Source organism: Ictidomys tridecemlineatus, chromosome 1, assembly GCF_052094955.1.
Source record: "Ictidomys tridecemlineatus isolate mIctTri1 chromosome 1, mIctTri1.hap1, whole genome shotgun sequence".
Taxonomy (NCBI): domain Eukaryota; kingdom Metazoa; phylum Chordata; class Mammalia; order Rodentia; family Sciuridae; genus Ictidomys; species Ictidomys tridecemlineatus.
The window spans coordinates 258,192,780-258,204,524 of record NC_135477.1 but is presented as its reverse complement, the minus strand read 5'-3'; the positions used below and the strand labels follow the sequence as shown (position 1 = coordinate 258,204,524).

At 50.0% G+C, this 11,745-nt stretch overlaps 1 protein-coding gene across 1 annotated transcript; it reads right to left on the bottom strand.

Moving 5' to 3' along the window:
* Window positions 1-5,505: 5,505 nt before the first annotated feature.
* Window positions 5,506-11,480, bottom strand: Med10 (mediator complex subunit 10). The gene is made up of 4 exons (XM_078018500.1): window positions 11,263-11,480; window positions 10,774-10,857; window positions 8,159-8,261; window positions 5,506-5,921 (listed from the first exon to the last, which is right to left on the bottom strand). The coding sequence occupies exons 1-4, from the start codon at window positions 11,382-11,384 to the stop codon at window positions 5,823-5,825; spliced, it is 408 nt and encodes a 135-aa protein (XP_077874626.1). The 5' UTR covers window positions 11,385-11,480; the 3' UTR covers window positions 5,506-5,822.
* Window positions 11,481-11,745: the final 265 nt, after the last annotated feature.

Here is an 11,745-nt window from a genome sequence, read left to right as displayed (position 1 = left end):
CCCTCTGTGGGCCTTGCTGTGGCCACACTCTGCGGTCTCTGCACCATCTCACGTGGATACAGCCACTGGATTCGGGGTTTCCCCAATCCAGCAGGATCTGCTTTAACTACTAATATCTGTAAAGCTCTGTTTCCAAATAAAGCCACATTCTGGGGTTTCGAGGACGTGAATCTGGGGGGCATGCTAGTTCACAACACAGGCTCCCACCCACAAACCTTCCTCAGCTGCCCTGCTATGTTGAAATTAATCACATCAATGTTACTTGGCTCTCTTAGGGACTACCCTCAAGATGGAAATGGGCACCTGGGCTGGGAGCCAGGGACTGAGGGCTTCTGTGGGCCCTGTGGGCACATGGCTCCTGCAGCAGGATGAACCCAGCCCCGCAGGGAGCCCTGGACAGCTCTGGCTCCTGCACTCTAGTCCATGCTTCCCCTGAACAGGTACCCTAATGCGTCCACTCCTGCCCAGTGTCCCTTCAAACCAGCGCTGAGCACAGCCACAGCTGATCAGGCAACTTCAGGGTAAGCAGAGCTCGGAGCACTTGGAATGGACAGCAGTGCCAGCTCACTAGAGCAGGCACACACATGGCCACCCCCAGTGACCCCTACTCCGGGCGACCTGCTCTGGTCTCACCATTGCTGTGTCCTGCCCCCACACCTCCCTCCCTGTAGGGTGGGTGGTAGGTCCCCTCATGTGAGGCACGCGGACAAAGACCTGTGAACTCTGGCCCTCAGCTTGCCTGCTGGGAGGTGACCCTGGGAATGCCCCTTCCCTGTCTGACAACACCCACATAGTCCTGCCTGTTGAGGAGCATCTCTGCTGCCCTGCTGCTCTGCACAGAGGCTCTGGGGGACACCAGGAGGCCTCTCCTTGGGACACAGCCAGCACGACCTTCCATGGTGGTGCTCTGGAAGCATCTGCCTCACAGGCCAAGCAATGTGGCCGAACACTGGATCCTCAGGGCAACCACAGAGATGCAGCCCAGGCAGCCTGGCCTTCGAAAGCTCCCGAGTGGGGTGGAGGAGCTGGGTCCCAAGCTGCACCCACCCCCAGCCCAGGCAGTAGAAGTCTCCCAGATGGGTCAGCTCGGGGACCCCAAACCAAACTGACTTCATGGCAACTGTGTTTGCAGGTCCCAGTTCCTGCTCTTGAGTGTGCGTTCTGTAGCCAGGTGTGTGGCAGAGCAGGTAACCAACTCGTCCAGACAGCAGACAGGAAAGCCGGGGGGAAAGGACAGAGCAGGGCCCTGGAGCATAGAGGCTGCTGGAAGCCGGCCCTCGCCAGCCAGCCAGCCAGCCAGCCACACAGCACCCTGGAAGTCCACGTCTCTGCCTGTTGAAACCGAAGCATTGCTCTCATGTTCATTCAAAATAATAGTGTCCAGTCTGCCAAACACCTGCATTAGGAGCTGACCTGGTGACTGAATTGTCACGCCATTTAGTCTGCCTGTGAGCTGGTGTGTAGAGACCTTGGAAGGTGCCACCTCTCCTGAGGAATGACCATCTGCCAGGACACGAGCAGCAGCTTCAGAAGCACAGGGGCCGAGCCACCTCAATCGCTGCACCAGAAGATGGCCCTGGGACTGGGACCGCCATCCTGTTCACACAGGTTCCAGTTAATTGCCATGTATGCACCCCATCTCTTGTGTGTTTGCCACACGCTTACTGAAAGGAAATAACCCACTGTGTGTGCTTAAGCCATTCTTGAATAAATGACAAGCATCTTTTGCAGAAAGCCTGTGCATACAGCTCAAGAGAAAAGCCCCGGCATCCACACGGTCGGCTCAGTACTCAAGGAGGAGGTTCGAATCTTCACAGGCAGCATCTCCCTGGCAGGACAGGAATGAGCGTCTCTCAGCCCGACCAGAGGCTCCCATGCTGGACGAGGGGTGCCAGCTGCCCAAGCCGGCTGTTCCTCATTACCCCACACAACCCAGCCTGTCGCACCCTCAGCAAATCTGCCTTGATGAGGCTTCTCACTGACGCGTGTGTGTATGTGTCAGAGCCGTCTGCGAAGATCCTGCTCTCAGCCCTGTGATTGTCTGTCTCCCAAAGTATTCCTCCCGCAAGCCAGAAGACCAGCACTGCTTCTGTGCCTGCGTGGACACACGGTACCTCAGCAGTTTTGCCAGTCCTTGGTCCCCCACCCGTGAGCCACCTCTACTGGGAAGACCAGCACAGACACTGCAGTGGGCAGTGCAGAGCCCAGTGAGTCCAGGAGAAGAGACGGGCAGCCCCAGAAGACTGGACTCACCCCTCAGCTAGCAGAGCCAGGTGCTCCATGGTCAGGCGTGCCTGAGAGGGCAGTGCAGGGGTTGGGGTGGCCCCCTCAAAAGGCGTTCACCTGGAATCTGTGAAAGTGACCATATTTAGGAGGGTCTCAGTAGATGTGATGGAGCTGAAATCTAGAGATGAAGTCATCCTGGATTATACCCTGAGTCGAATGACAATTGTGCTTATAAGGGGCGAGTGGAGCAATACAGCCACGGCCCAGAACACCCAGAGCCACGGGACCACAGGAGCAAGGAAGCAACCTCCCCTGGAGACCACAGAGGAAGCACAGCCCCAGCCACACCTGTCACAAGTACGGCCTCCAGAAATGTGCTGTCGTCAGGCCCCAGGTTCATGGTTTGCCACAGCAGCCTGGGAAACACACAGGCAGCAGCGAGGATCCTGGGGACTGCATGAACTCCTGGCTGCTCCCCTTACAGGGCTCCTCTCCAGAACAATCTCTGGCTGTCTTTGTGACCAGAGGAGAGCGCCATGAAAATTCTCACAAGTCAGGACAAAAATCAGGTCTTTGGATAGTCTGTTAATGTATTTGTCAATATTTCCTCTCTGCAAAGTGTTTTGCAGGAAGATGACTTTGTTCCTATTAAGTGTTTTGATGATCTTAGAGTAAGCAGGGCAGTGATGAAGGACAAGTGTAACTAGTAAATGTCATCACATCAGAGTTCAACGAGCACAGCGCATTGGCTCCTCCATCTCCTGACCTCGACTGTTCACGTAGGACAGGTGCTCATTTCTTACTGCTGCTGTATAGACGGCAATACACCAAGCACCAGAATGTTATCACCTTGGTGCTCTGGAGGTCACAAGTCCTAAAACCAAGGTGCCGGTGGCTGCAGCCCCAGGGAGAGTTCTCCTTGTCCTTCTACCTCCTAGAGGCCACCTGCACACCTTCCTCAGCCTACAGCCCCTTGATCTCCTTCAAACCCTGAAGTCCAGTATCTTCTTCCACCCATGTCCTCTCCCACCTCTGCCTCCTTCAACACAAACTCCTCTTCCTGCTCTTGCTTCCCTCTGGTAGCAATGGCCCTGGTGGCTGCTCTGGGCCCACCTGCATGGCCCACGAAATCTCCCTCTCAAGAGCCGTATCTAAACCCCATGTGCAAAACCTGGCCTTTGGCCATGTAAGGCAACCTGTCCACAGGAACTGGGGTGAGAATGTGGACGCCCCAGGGGCCCCTATTCTGCCAACCACAATCAGATGAGTCCAGGGCATGACCAACATGAGTGTTGTGAAGGAAGTCGGGAAGCAAGGAGAGGTGAACCTTCAGTGAGGAGCGAAGATGAAATCACTGTTGCTCCTCCCACTTGGCTGTGTGCTGCTCTAACTTGACCTGGACAGTGAGAGCCTAGACACAGGGCGAGCTGAAGGAGAGCAGGTGAGTCGGGCAGGAGGCCAGGTGGGCGAAGGCACACACAGGTGCACCTGGAGGATGAAGACTAGTGGGTGCAACACAGGACAGTCAGTAGACCTAATCCAGGAGACTGGCTTTGCTTCAAGGGCAGGTGGGGGGACAGAGGGAGGCGAAGACAATGAAAGGGGACGGAAGGTGTTGCCATTTCCTGGGCACGCGAGGAGGTGAGGTGGCTTCAGTCCACTTTGGGGGAGTCTGAGGCACCTGCAGAAGTCCTGTGGAGAAACAGGAAGTTGGGTGGTGGGTGAGTAGGGCTCACTTGGGAGGCTTGTGTGGCCTGCAGTGAACCCAGTACCTTGGTCCAAGACTTAACTGGAGTAAAGAGATGGATGAGCACCCAGGGATAGGGAGGACCACCCTGAAGGTGCATGGAGTGCTCTAGGTGGCAAGGGGAGGAGGCTCTTCAGTGGTCCTGCCTCCAGCAGGCAGGCGGCCTTGGAGGACCTCTCATCAGAGTGCAGATCAAGCAAAGCAGACCCCTACTCAATGTTCTTACAAAGGGTTTTGAGCTGTTTCTTGGAGATCTCTCTGTATCTGCATACTTTCCTCATTCCTTCTAATCAAAGCAGAGCACTCCATCAAATGATGAGCTACATTTATCTAAGTCACTGTTAACATTGATTTTTCTTCCTATTACAAACAATGTAAAAAAAAAAAAATAACCTGTTGTGGTTTAGATAAGAGGTGTCCCCAAAGCTCATCACTTACAAGACAACGCAGGAACGTTCAGGGGCAAAATGATCAGAGCTGTGACCTAATCAGTGGAATGACCCACCAATATAGATTAACTGGGCGGTAACCACAGGTACGCAGGGTGTTGTTGGAGAAAGTGTGTCACTAGGAGTGTGCCTTTGGGGTTTATATTTTATCCCTGGAGATGTCTGCTTCCTGGCTGCAACTTCCCTCTGCCACATCCTTCCAAAATGATGTTCTACTGTCACCTCAGGCCCAGAGCTAGAGCTGGCTAAACCTCTGAAACCATGAGCCAAAATAAACTTTTCCTCTAAGTTGTTCTTGGTAGGTCTTTTGGTCACAGCAACACAAAGCTGACTAAAAGAATCTGCCTATTCCTCTTTGAGGTTACCTTGGATTTTCAGACTCCAGAACTGAGAAAATTAGTTTCTCCTGTTTAAACTACCTGGCTTGTGCTGTTACAACACCCTTCAATCTAAGCAGACCCAGAATCACTAGGAGGCAAATCAATCATGCAGATTCTCAGCTCTATCCTAGAGCCTGTCACTGAAATGGAATTCTGCCCTTGTAACAAGCCAGTCTGGTCAGCTGGAGATGCACCACAGTAAGGCCGAAGTACTCAAGGCCCAGTCCAACTAAATCAGAAGCTGCAGTCCAGCAAAACCCTGTGATCCCTGAGCACACTGGAAGCCACACTGCACAGCCCTGCAGGGCATTCCCCACAGTGTCAATAAATCTGTACTCTTTAGTGTCACGACCTCTATAAAGGATATGATTGTAGAAAATAAAAAAAAAAACGAATTTTGTATTTCTAATTAGTTTTTTCTGCCTAAATAACAGATTGTTTTATGAATATTACTAATAGTTTAGAGGAGTAATAATTGACGATTTATAAGATATGCCATTCTACCTTGTACAAAGCTATAAAATAATTACATGAAATGAGCTAACTACTCAACTTTATTCTACGCATTTGTCTAACTGAAATCCATGAAAACAGTTACACACTATTTACATTTGAAAGTGTAAAATATAAAATCATTTTTTTAGCTTTTTGATACCGTAATAAAATGAAACAGAAAAGAGTCCATAAAAAGGAAAATAGCAAGTAGAATTTTTTGAACTTTTAATTTACTGATCACACTTAACATTTCCAGGATTCACCCTGGGCCCTTTGCCCACTGAGAGAATGAAAGGAATCACTCTGAGGATGTGGGACCACCAGTCAAGGGCTACAGAGACAGAGGGGCTCCGCTCCACTTCTCGTCCAGCCCCAGAATCCCACGAGGTCTACCGACAGGGACAGCAGGGGTAGGGACAGGTCCAGGGCCAGTCCACACTGGCAGGAAGGCACCGTCAGTGCGGACAATCATGGCCTCCTGCTGGCTTGGTCCTGGTCCGTCAAGGACTTGGGGTCTTTGCAGGCTTAGGAAGGCGGGTGATCCTCACCCCGGATGCTTCGGTACTTAGCCATATCTTCTGGAAACACTTTAGAAAGTTCTTGAATCAGCAGGCTTTTAAATTTCTATGAAGAAAAATACTGTCAAAAAATCTGCCCTATCATCCAAGTTAAAGGTCACACGATCCCCCATGATCCCTCAAATTCAACTGGGTCCCCAGGAGAGTGGGAACAGGGCTTCCTCCATTCAAGTGGGTGGTCCCTGCACGCCTGCTCACCTTCCATGAACACAATACCTGGAGAGCCCACCAAAAGAGTGTCTGCAGCCATGCTGAAGGCACACTTAGACCTCCCTGAAAAGGTAACGTCCCTTTTAAAACAACTCCTAATTTCATGCCCAAAGAAAGGAAAAAGCATCTCGGCAGGAGCCAGACACACAGGCGGAAATGACTTCTGCAGACAGCACAGGTAACAGGGATTTAAAATAATATTTAATTAAGCAATTACTTACTAGAATCACATCAAACTCACTGTGTGCAAAAAGCTCCAAGAGAAGCTTTCAGAGCACCAGAAAATACATTATCTATGCAAGCCCCACGGCTTTCTAAGCCTATGTTATCAGTGTAACATTTGCTTTTAAACCCCAAACTAAAAGCAATTAAATCTGCCAGCATCTCAAGACCTTTATTCTTAGGAGCTATACCAAAAAGGGGCATGAACACATTTGCCATTTCAACATAGAATACTTATTAAGAATCCTCTGAACCACAGAATCATAAACTCAAGAAGTGTATCAACAGATGGGATCCAAACAGAAAAACAACAGAAAGCATCCGTACCATCAAAGTACAATACTTATCGTAGTGTTGAAATGAAGAGCTAAACTATTTTAAAATACAACTTATTTTAAGTTTAAATACATATTCCACTGGAGAAGTAAAAGCCAAAGAACTGTGACCTGAGACCGTCACAGATCTGAGAGCTGACAATGAGCAGAGATGCAAGGGAGGGGTAAACTATTCGGCCTCGTGTGTCACTGACATCAGCACGTCCTTCAGGGTCCAGAGGCAGAGTTTAACAAGTGCCCAATGGGGCTGTGAGCCCGTGGACCAGCCACTGTGCTCACAAAGGTGACTTCTGATGGTCGGTAAAACTCATTCACCCTTGATCAGGGGAACAGCACCATCGAGCCATCACAACTTGCTACTGATAGAAAGTTGAACCATACCTGGAAGGAAGCACAAAGTTCAGTAGCTCCCCAATCCCAAAAGGACAAGGAGGAGGAAGCTGTGGGCTCCAAACTAACATCTGCCTCCAGGGCCATTTCCCACCTGTGGGATGCCTGGACCAGGCCCTGGGAAGCTTGACAACCAGGCAGAGGTGCTGACACAAGTCTCCTGACAGAGCCCTTCCCCTCACTCCTTCCACCCAGCCAGAGCCACATGGGCACAAAAAGCCCCTCTGACCCACCAGCCTGCACACATCAGACACAACCAGGTGACACCAGGTGAGCCAGGCTGGCACCAGGAGGGCACTGGGCAACACCAGAAAGAGAACATACATGTCCTACAGTCCTGGAGCTTAACCAGCAGGCAGAAGGAAAATAGGAGAAATAAAATGCAAACTCGACAGCACTATCAGGTAAGAAATTTTAGAGAAAAGCCTCTCACAGAAGATGAAATGAGCCGAGGCCAAGAGAGTCCCTTGTGCAAAAAGGGCTCCAGAGAGTTTCAGCCAAGGAAGCAGCTGGAGGAAAGAGGACAGGGGAAAGCAGCGTGGGGGCCAGCATGCAGACCAGGCAGGGCACTGGGGGCCAAGGTCAGGAGGCCACTGCAATCCCAACGCAGATTTAAATACCAACTGAGCTATATTTCATGCTCAAGACGCAGTGGTCTCCAGATGCCATCAAGGCAAATAAAATCTAAGTTCTCCACAGAAACATAAGGAACAGGAAGAAGGGTTTGGAGGTTGGGAGCTGGAGACAATCACACGAGAAAGGTAAGAAAATATTCAAGAGCCCTCTGAAACACAGAATCATAAACTCAAGAAATGTATCAACAGCTGGGATCCAAACGGAAAAACAACAGAAAGCATCCGTACCACCCAAGTGCAAACCTGGCATACTGAACAAACTGACCTGTTCTTTCTTAAATGCAGACTACAATTTGGTTTTTTAAACTTTGTTGCTGCCACATAGCTCACTGATATTTAACTTAACCACCTATCACAGCATCTTAACAGTAATGCCACGAACAGCTGCTGTTCTACCGAGTATGGAAAAGGACAAGCCTACCAGCCAGACTTGCTACACATCTCTTTCCAAAGTATGCCTTGGCATCTTCTGCTCTTCATGCCAGTCTTACCTTCATTGTGTCAATCTTGCCTTTAACTTGCTCATTTTTGGCTAAAGCCCTCTCCAGGCACTCTTTGGTGTAGAGTTGGGGGTTTCGACCTTGATCTATGTATCTGGAAACATGGAATATCTCAGTTAGCATTCAGATGGTGACACCTACTCTCAGTTTTCTAGGGACTATGGCAAAAAAAAGTTCACTACATATTTTACATATGTCTTCCTATGGCTCTATTTAGACAAAACTGAGTCCAGGAAGCAGGTGAATTAAGATTTTCTCATTTCCATAGCATCTCATATTATTTCTTGTAACAGCTTATGAAATCAAGCAATGCTCTTTATAAGCACAGGAAAGCTGCATAAGCCATTCCCACTTCACATCTGTTTAGCATTTGTATTATTCAAAATACTTTCATGCTATTAGCTTTTTGATTCCACAACAGCCTGAGGTAAGAAAGGCTCTTTCTTCTTTCTTTGGGATTGAATCCAAGGGATTCTGTCTCTCTACACTCCCAGCCCTTTTTAAAAATTTTATCTCAAATGGCAAAACAGAAATGACAAGTTCTGGAAACCTCATTTTACTGTGATGTTTTTGAAAAGATGTAATGAAAGAAGGATAATTCATTTAGAATTGCAGTTAATATCCATCCATTTCTCAAGGGAAAAAAAAAAAAAAAACAGGAAACCTTGACAGGATTCCACAGAACAGGGCTGATCATTCCACATGTCCTAAATAAACAGCCATCACATCAACAGCAAGGCCCTACTCAGGCTGGGCTGTTCTAAGACCCAAGAGATGAATCCCACTTCTGCTATTTCGGGTTAAACATGAGGTGTCCCCCAAAAGCTCACATGTGAGACAACACAAGGAGTTTACAAATTAACTAACTGGATTATGAGCCTTAACCTAACCCATGCATCAATCCACTTGAGTGGATTAACTGCAGTGACTAGGGAGGCAGGGTGTGGCTGGGGAAGTGGGTCCACCTGAGGTTCCTCTGGGGTATATATTTTGTTACAGGGAGCCAAGCTTAGTCTCTCTCTGCTTCCTGGTATCATGTCCTGAGCTACTTTCTTCCTCCATGTCCTTCCACCACGATGTTTTGCCTCCCCCTGGGCCCACAGCTATGGAATCTGCCATCTGTGAACTAAGATCTCTAAAATTGTGAGCCCCAAATACACTTTTCCTCCTCTAAAATTGTTCTTGTCAAGTCCTTGGCCACAGCAGTGAAAAGCTGACTAAAACACCTGCCAACACACAATCTCAACTTTCCGTGTAGGAAAGGTTATTCTACCTTTGCTACGATCTGTCCACGTGTGTCCTAAAGAACACTCCTTGGGCCTGAACTCCTCCTACACTGTGAGCACCTCAACCTCCAGCATCTGCTACCGAGAGCCACAGGCTGTCCATCCTCTTCCTGAGACCCCAGATCAATCTCTTCAGGCCCTCTGCCCTTAAGTAATCTTGTCTCCTCTACCCTCCTTTCATCAGAAAACCAGTCATCACTGGCATCTGTCACTATACCAGTCCCAAGCACTCAGGACCAGAGCAACACTGAGAAGGATGCTTCAATTAACAGAGTTCACAAGCAGGAAGCCGTTGCCCAGGAGTCCAGAGCAGCACCACGCACCAGCCCTTCAATTCACCTGAAGGCATAGGCCTCAGTGGTGCTGAGGACAGGTAGACTGCACGTGGCACCTGGTTGGCAGCTAAAGGATGGAAGGGAGGCCACAACACTCAGCCTCTATGTCCTATCTGTGTAGGCAGCTACTGAATGACATTCTAACTAAGTTTATCTCCAACGTTCTGGATATAAAACAACCATAATGTTCCCTTTATTGTTCAAGGTTATCAAAATGTAACTTTTGCTACAAAAAGTACAAGAATTCTTATTCCAAAGCAGCACAGGGAGGGAAAAGTTACACTGCATAGAGAAAATGATACTAGTGTGGAGGCACAGGCCTGGGATTTAGTCTTAACTGAGAGCTTTACTAGCTACACAACCTATTACAGTTACTTATCAGTTCTTGTGAGGATAAAATTAGAGCTGTGACAAGCCAGTGTGATAAAACCTGAATTAAAATCCTAAGCAATTTATGTACTGAAGGCATCCTCCAAGCCACCCCTGTGACGGGTGCTCATCTCCAGCAGCAACCAGTGAATACCTTTCCCACAGCACCTGGACTGAGACCTTTACCTTCTTCCCAACATAGGAGGTATCATCATCTCCCAGAACCAGCACAGCACAGGCTGTTTAGGAAAACCAGATCACAATATTTTTCACGCAGTTTCTAGCTGTAATTTTTTTCCTCCTAATTCATGATGTAGCCCACATAAGACATTAAGTTATGTGGTTGTTCTTTAGCCTAAACTTTTTAGCAGAGGGCTTGGAAGTCTACAATGCCTTTCACATATTCAGTAACCTTTTATTTTTGTGTAGTATTTTTCTCAACAACTTTTTTTTTTTAATTTCTAAATCTCATTAGTCTATCAAGCTCTAGGACAGGTAATTTTGTCCGCTCTTTCACCAGCAAATGCCCATGCACTCAACTGCTGCAAGCTGAAGTCCTCAGTGTCACAACTCAACAAGATTCCTACCCAACATTAACGCGAGGAATGATACTTACTCAAAAACTTCTAAAGGTACAGTAATGTCGTGAAGCTGCTGCCTGCACTTATCTATGTCCTGTAGGCCGGTAACAATGAAATTCCTGGGGGTAGGTAAAAACGGGGCGTTGGTTTAACGCAGATGAGGGCCTAGGCACCACCCACCCCGCCGCCGGCCGCTTCCCGCATCTGCAGGCTCCCACGTGGATCAGGCCCCGGAGACCCCTCAGGAGTCATGAACACCCTCGGACACTCCCGGGCTTCCCACTGCACAAGAACCCGCCGACGCGGGGGTCGGGGAGAAAGGCAGCCTCGCCCGAGAAAGCACCGTCCACCCGCCGTGCGCACGGCCCCGCCGGAGGGACAGGGGCCCGCCGCGGGCCGCCGCAGCCGCCAGCCCCCCGCGGGGCAGAGCAAGCGCAGCGCCGTCGGGGGCGCCCGGGGGTGGAGCCGGCCCCGCCCCCGCCCGCGGCCCCCGCCGGCCCGCGGCCTCGCCGCCCGCCACTCACAGCTTCTGGTGGAGCCCGGCCTGGCTGCTGGGCTGGAAGTCGCTGACGATGATGCCGAGCTGCCGAATGTTCTCCACGAACTTCTCCAGGTGCTCCTCCAGGTGGTCGAACTTCTCCGCCATCGGCCCGGCCGGACCGCGCCGCCGCAGCCGCCGCCCGCTCCGCGGTGTGCGCGGCGCGGCTCCCCCACTTCCTGCTTCCGCCCGGACCGCCACCACTTCCGTTTCCTCTGGGGCTGGAGGAAGGGAGAGGGGGCGGGGCCTGGGGGCGGGGCCTCAACTGGGCGGTGACTCTAGACTGCAAAGCTGCCAAGTGAGCTGCACTGCTCTGTATGGGTCCTGAGTGCCGCTGAGCGCTCGGGTTTGTAGGCTTCAGGTCAAAGACTGATCTTAAAGAAAGAGAAGTCATACGTACCAGATATCTATGGAAAGCTCTGAAAAGGAAAAGATAGATACCAATGGAAATGAAAACCATTCCATCAGT

Excerpts from the sequence above, each read along its gene's own strand:
- Med10 (XM_078018500.1), bottom strand. The coding sequence starts at position 11,384 with ATGGCGGAGAAGTTCGACCACCTGGAGGAGCACCTGGAGAAGTTCGTG. Across the intron at positions 10,858-11,262 it reads GCCGGGCTCCACCAGAAGCT|GAATTTCATTGTTACCGGCC; the intron begins GTGAGTGGCGGG and ends ACCTACCCCCAG. Across the intron at positions 8,262-10,773 it reads GTACCTTTAGAAGTTTTTGA|ATACATAGATCAAGGTCGAA; the intron begins GTAAGTATCATT and ends CCATGTTTCCAG.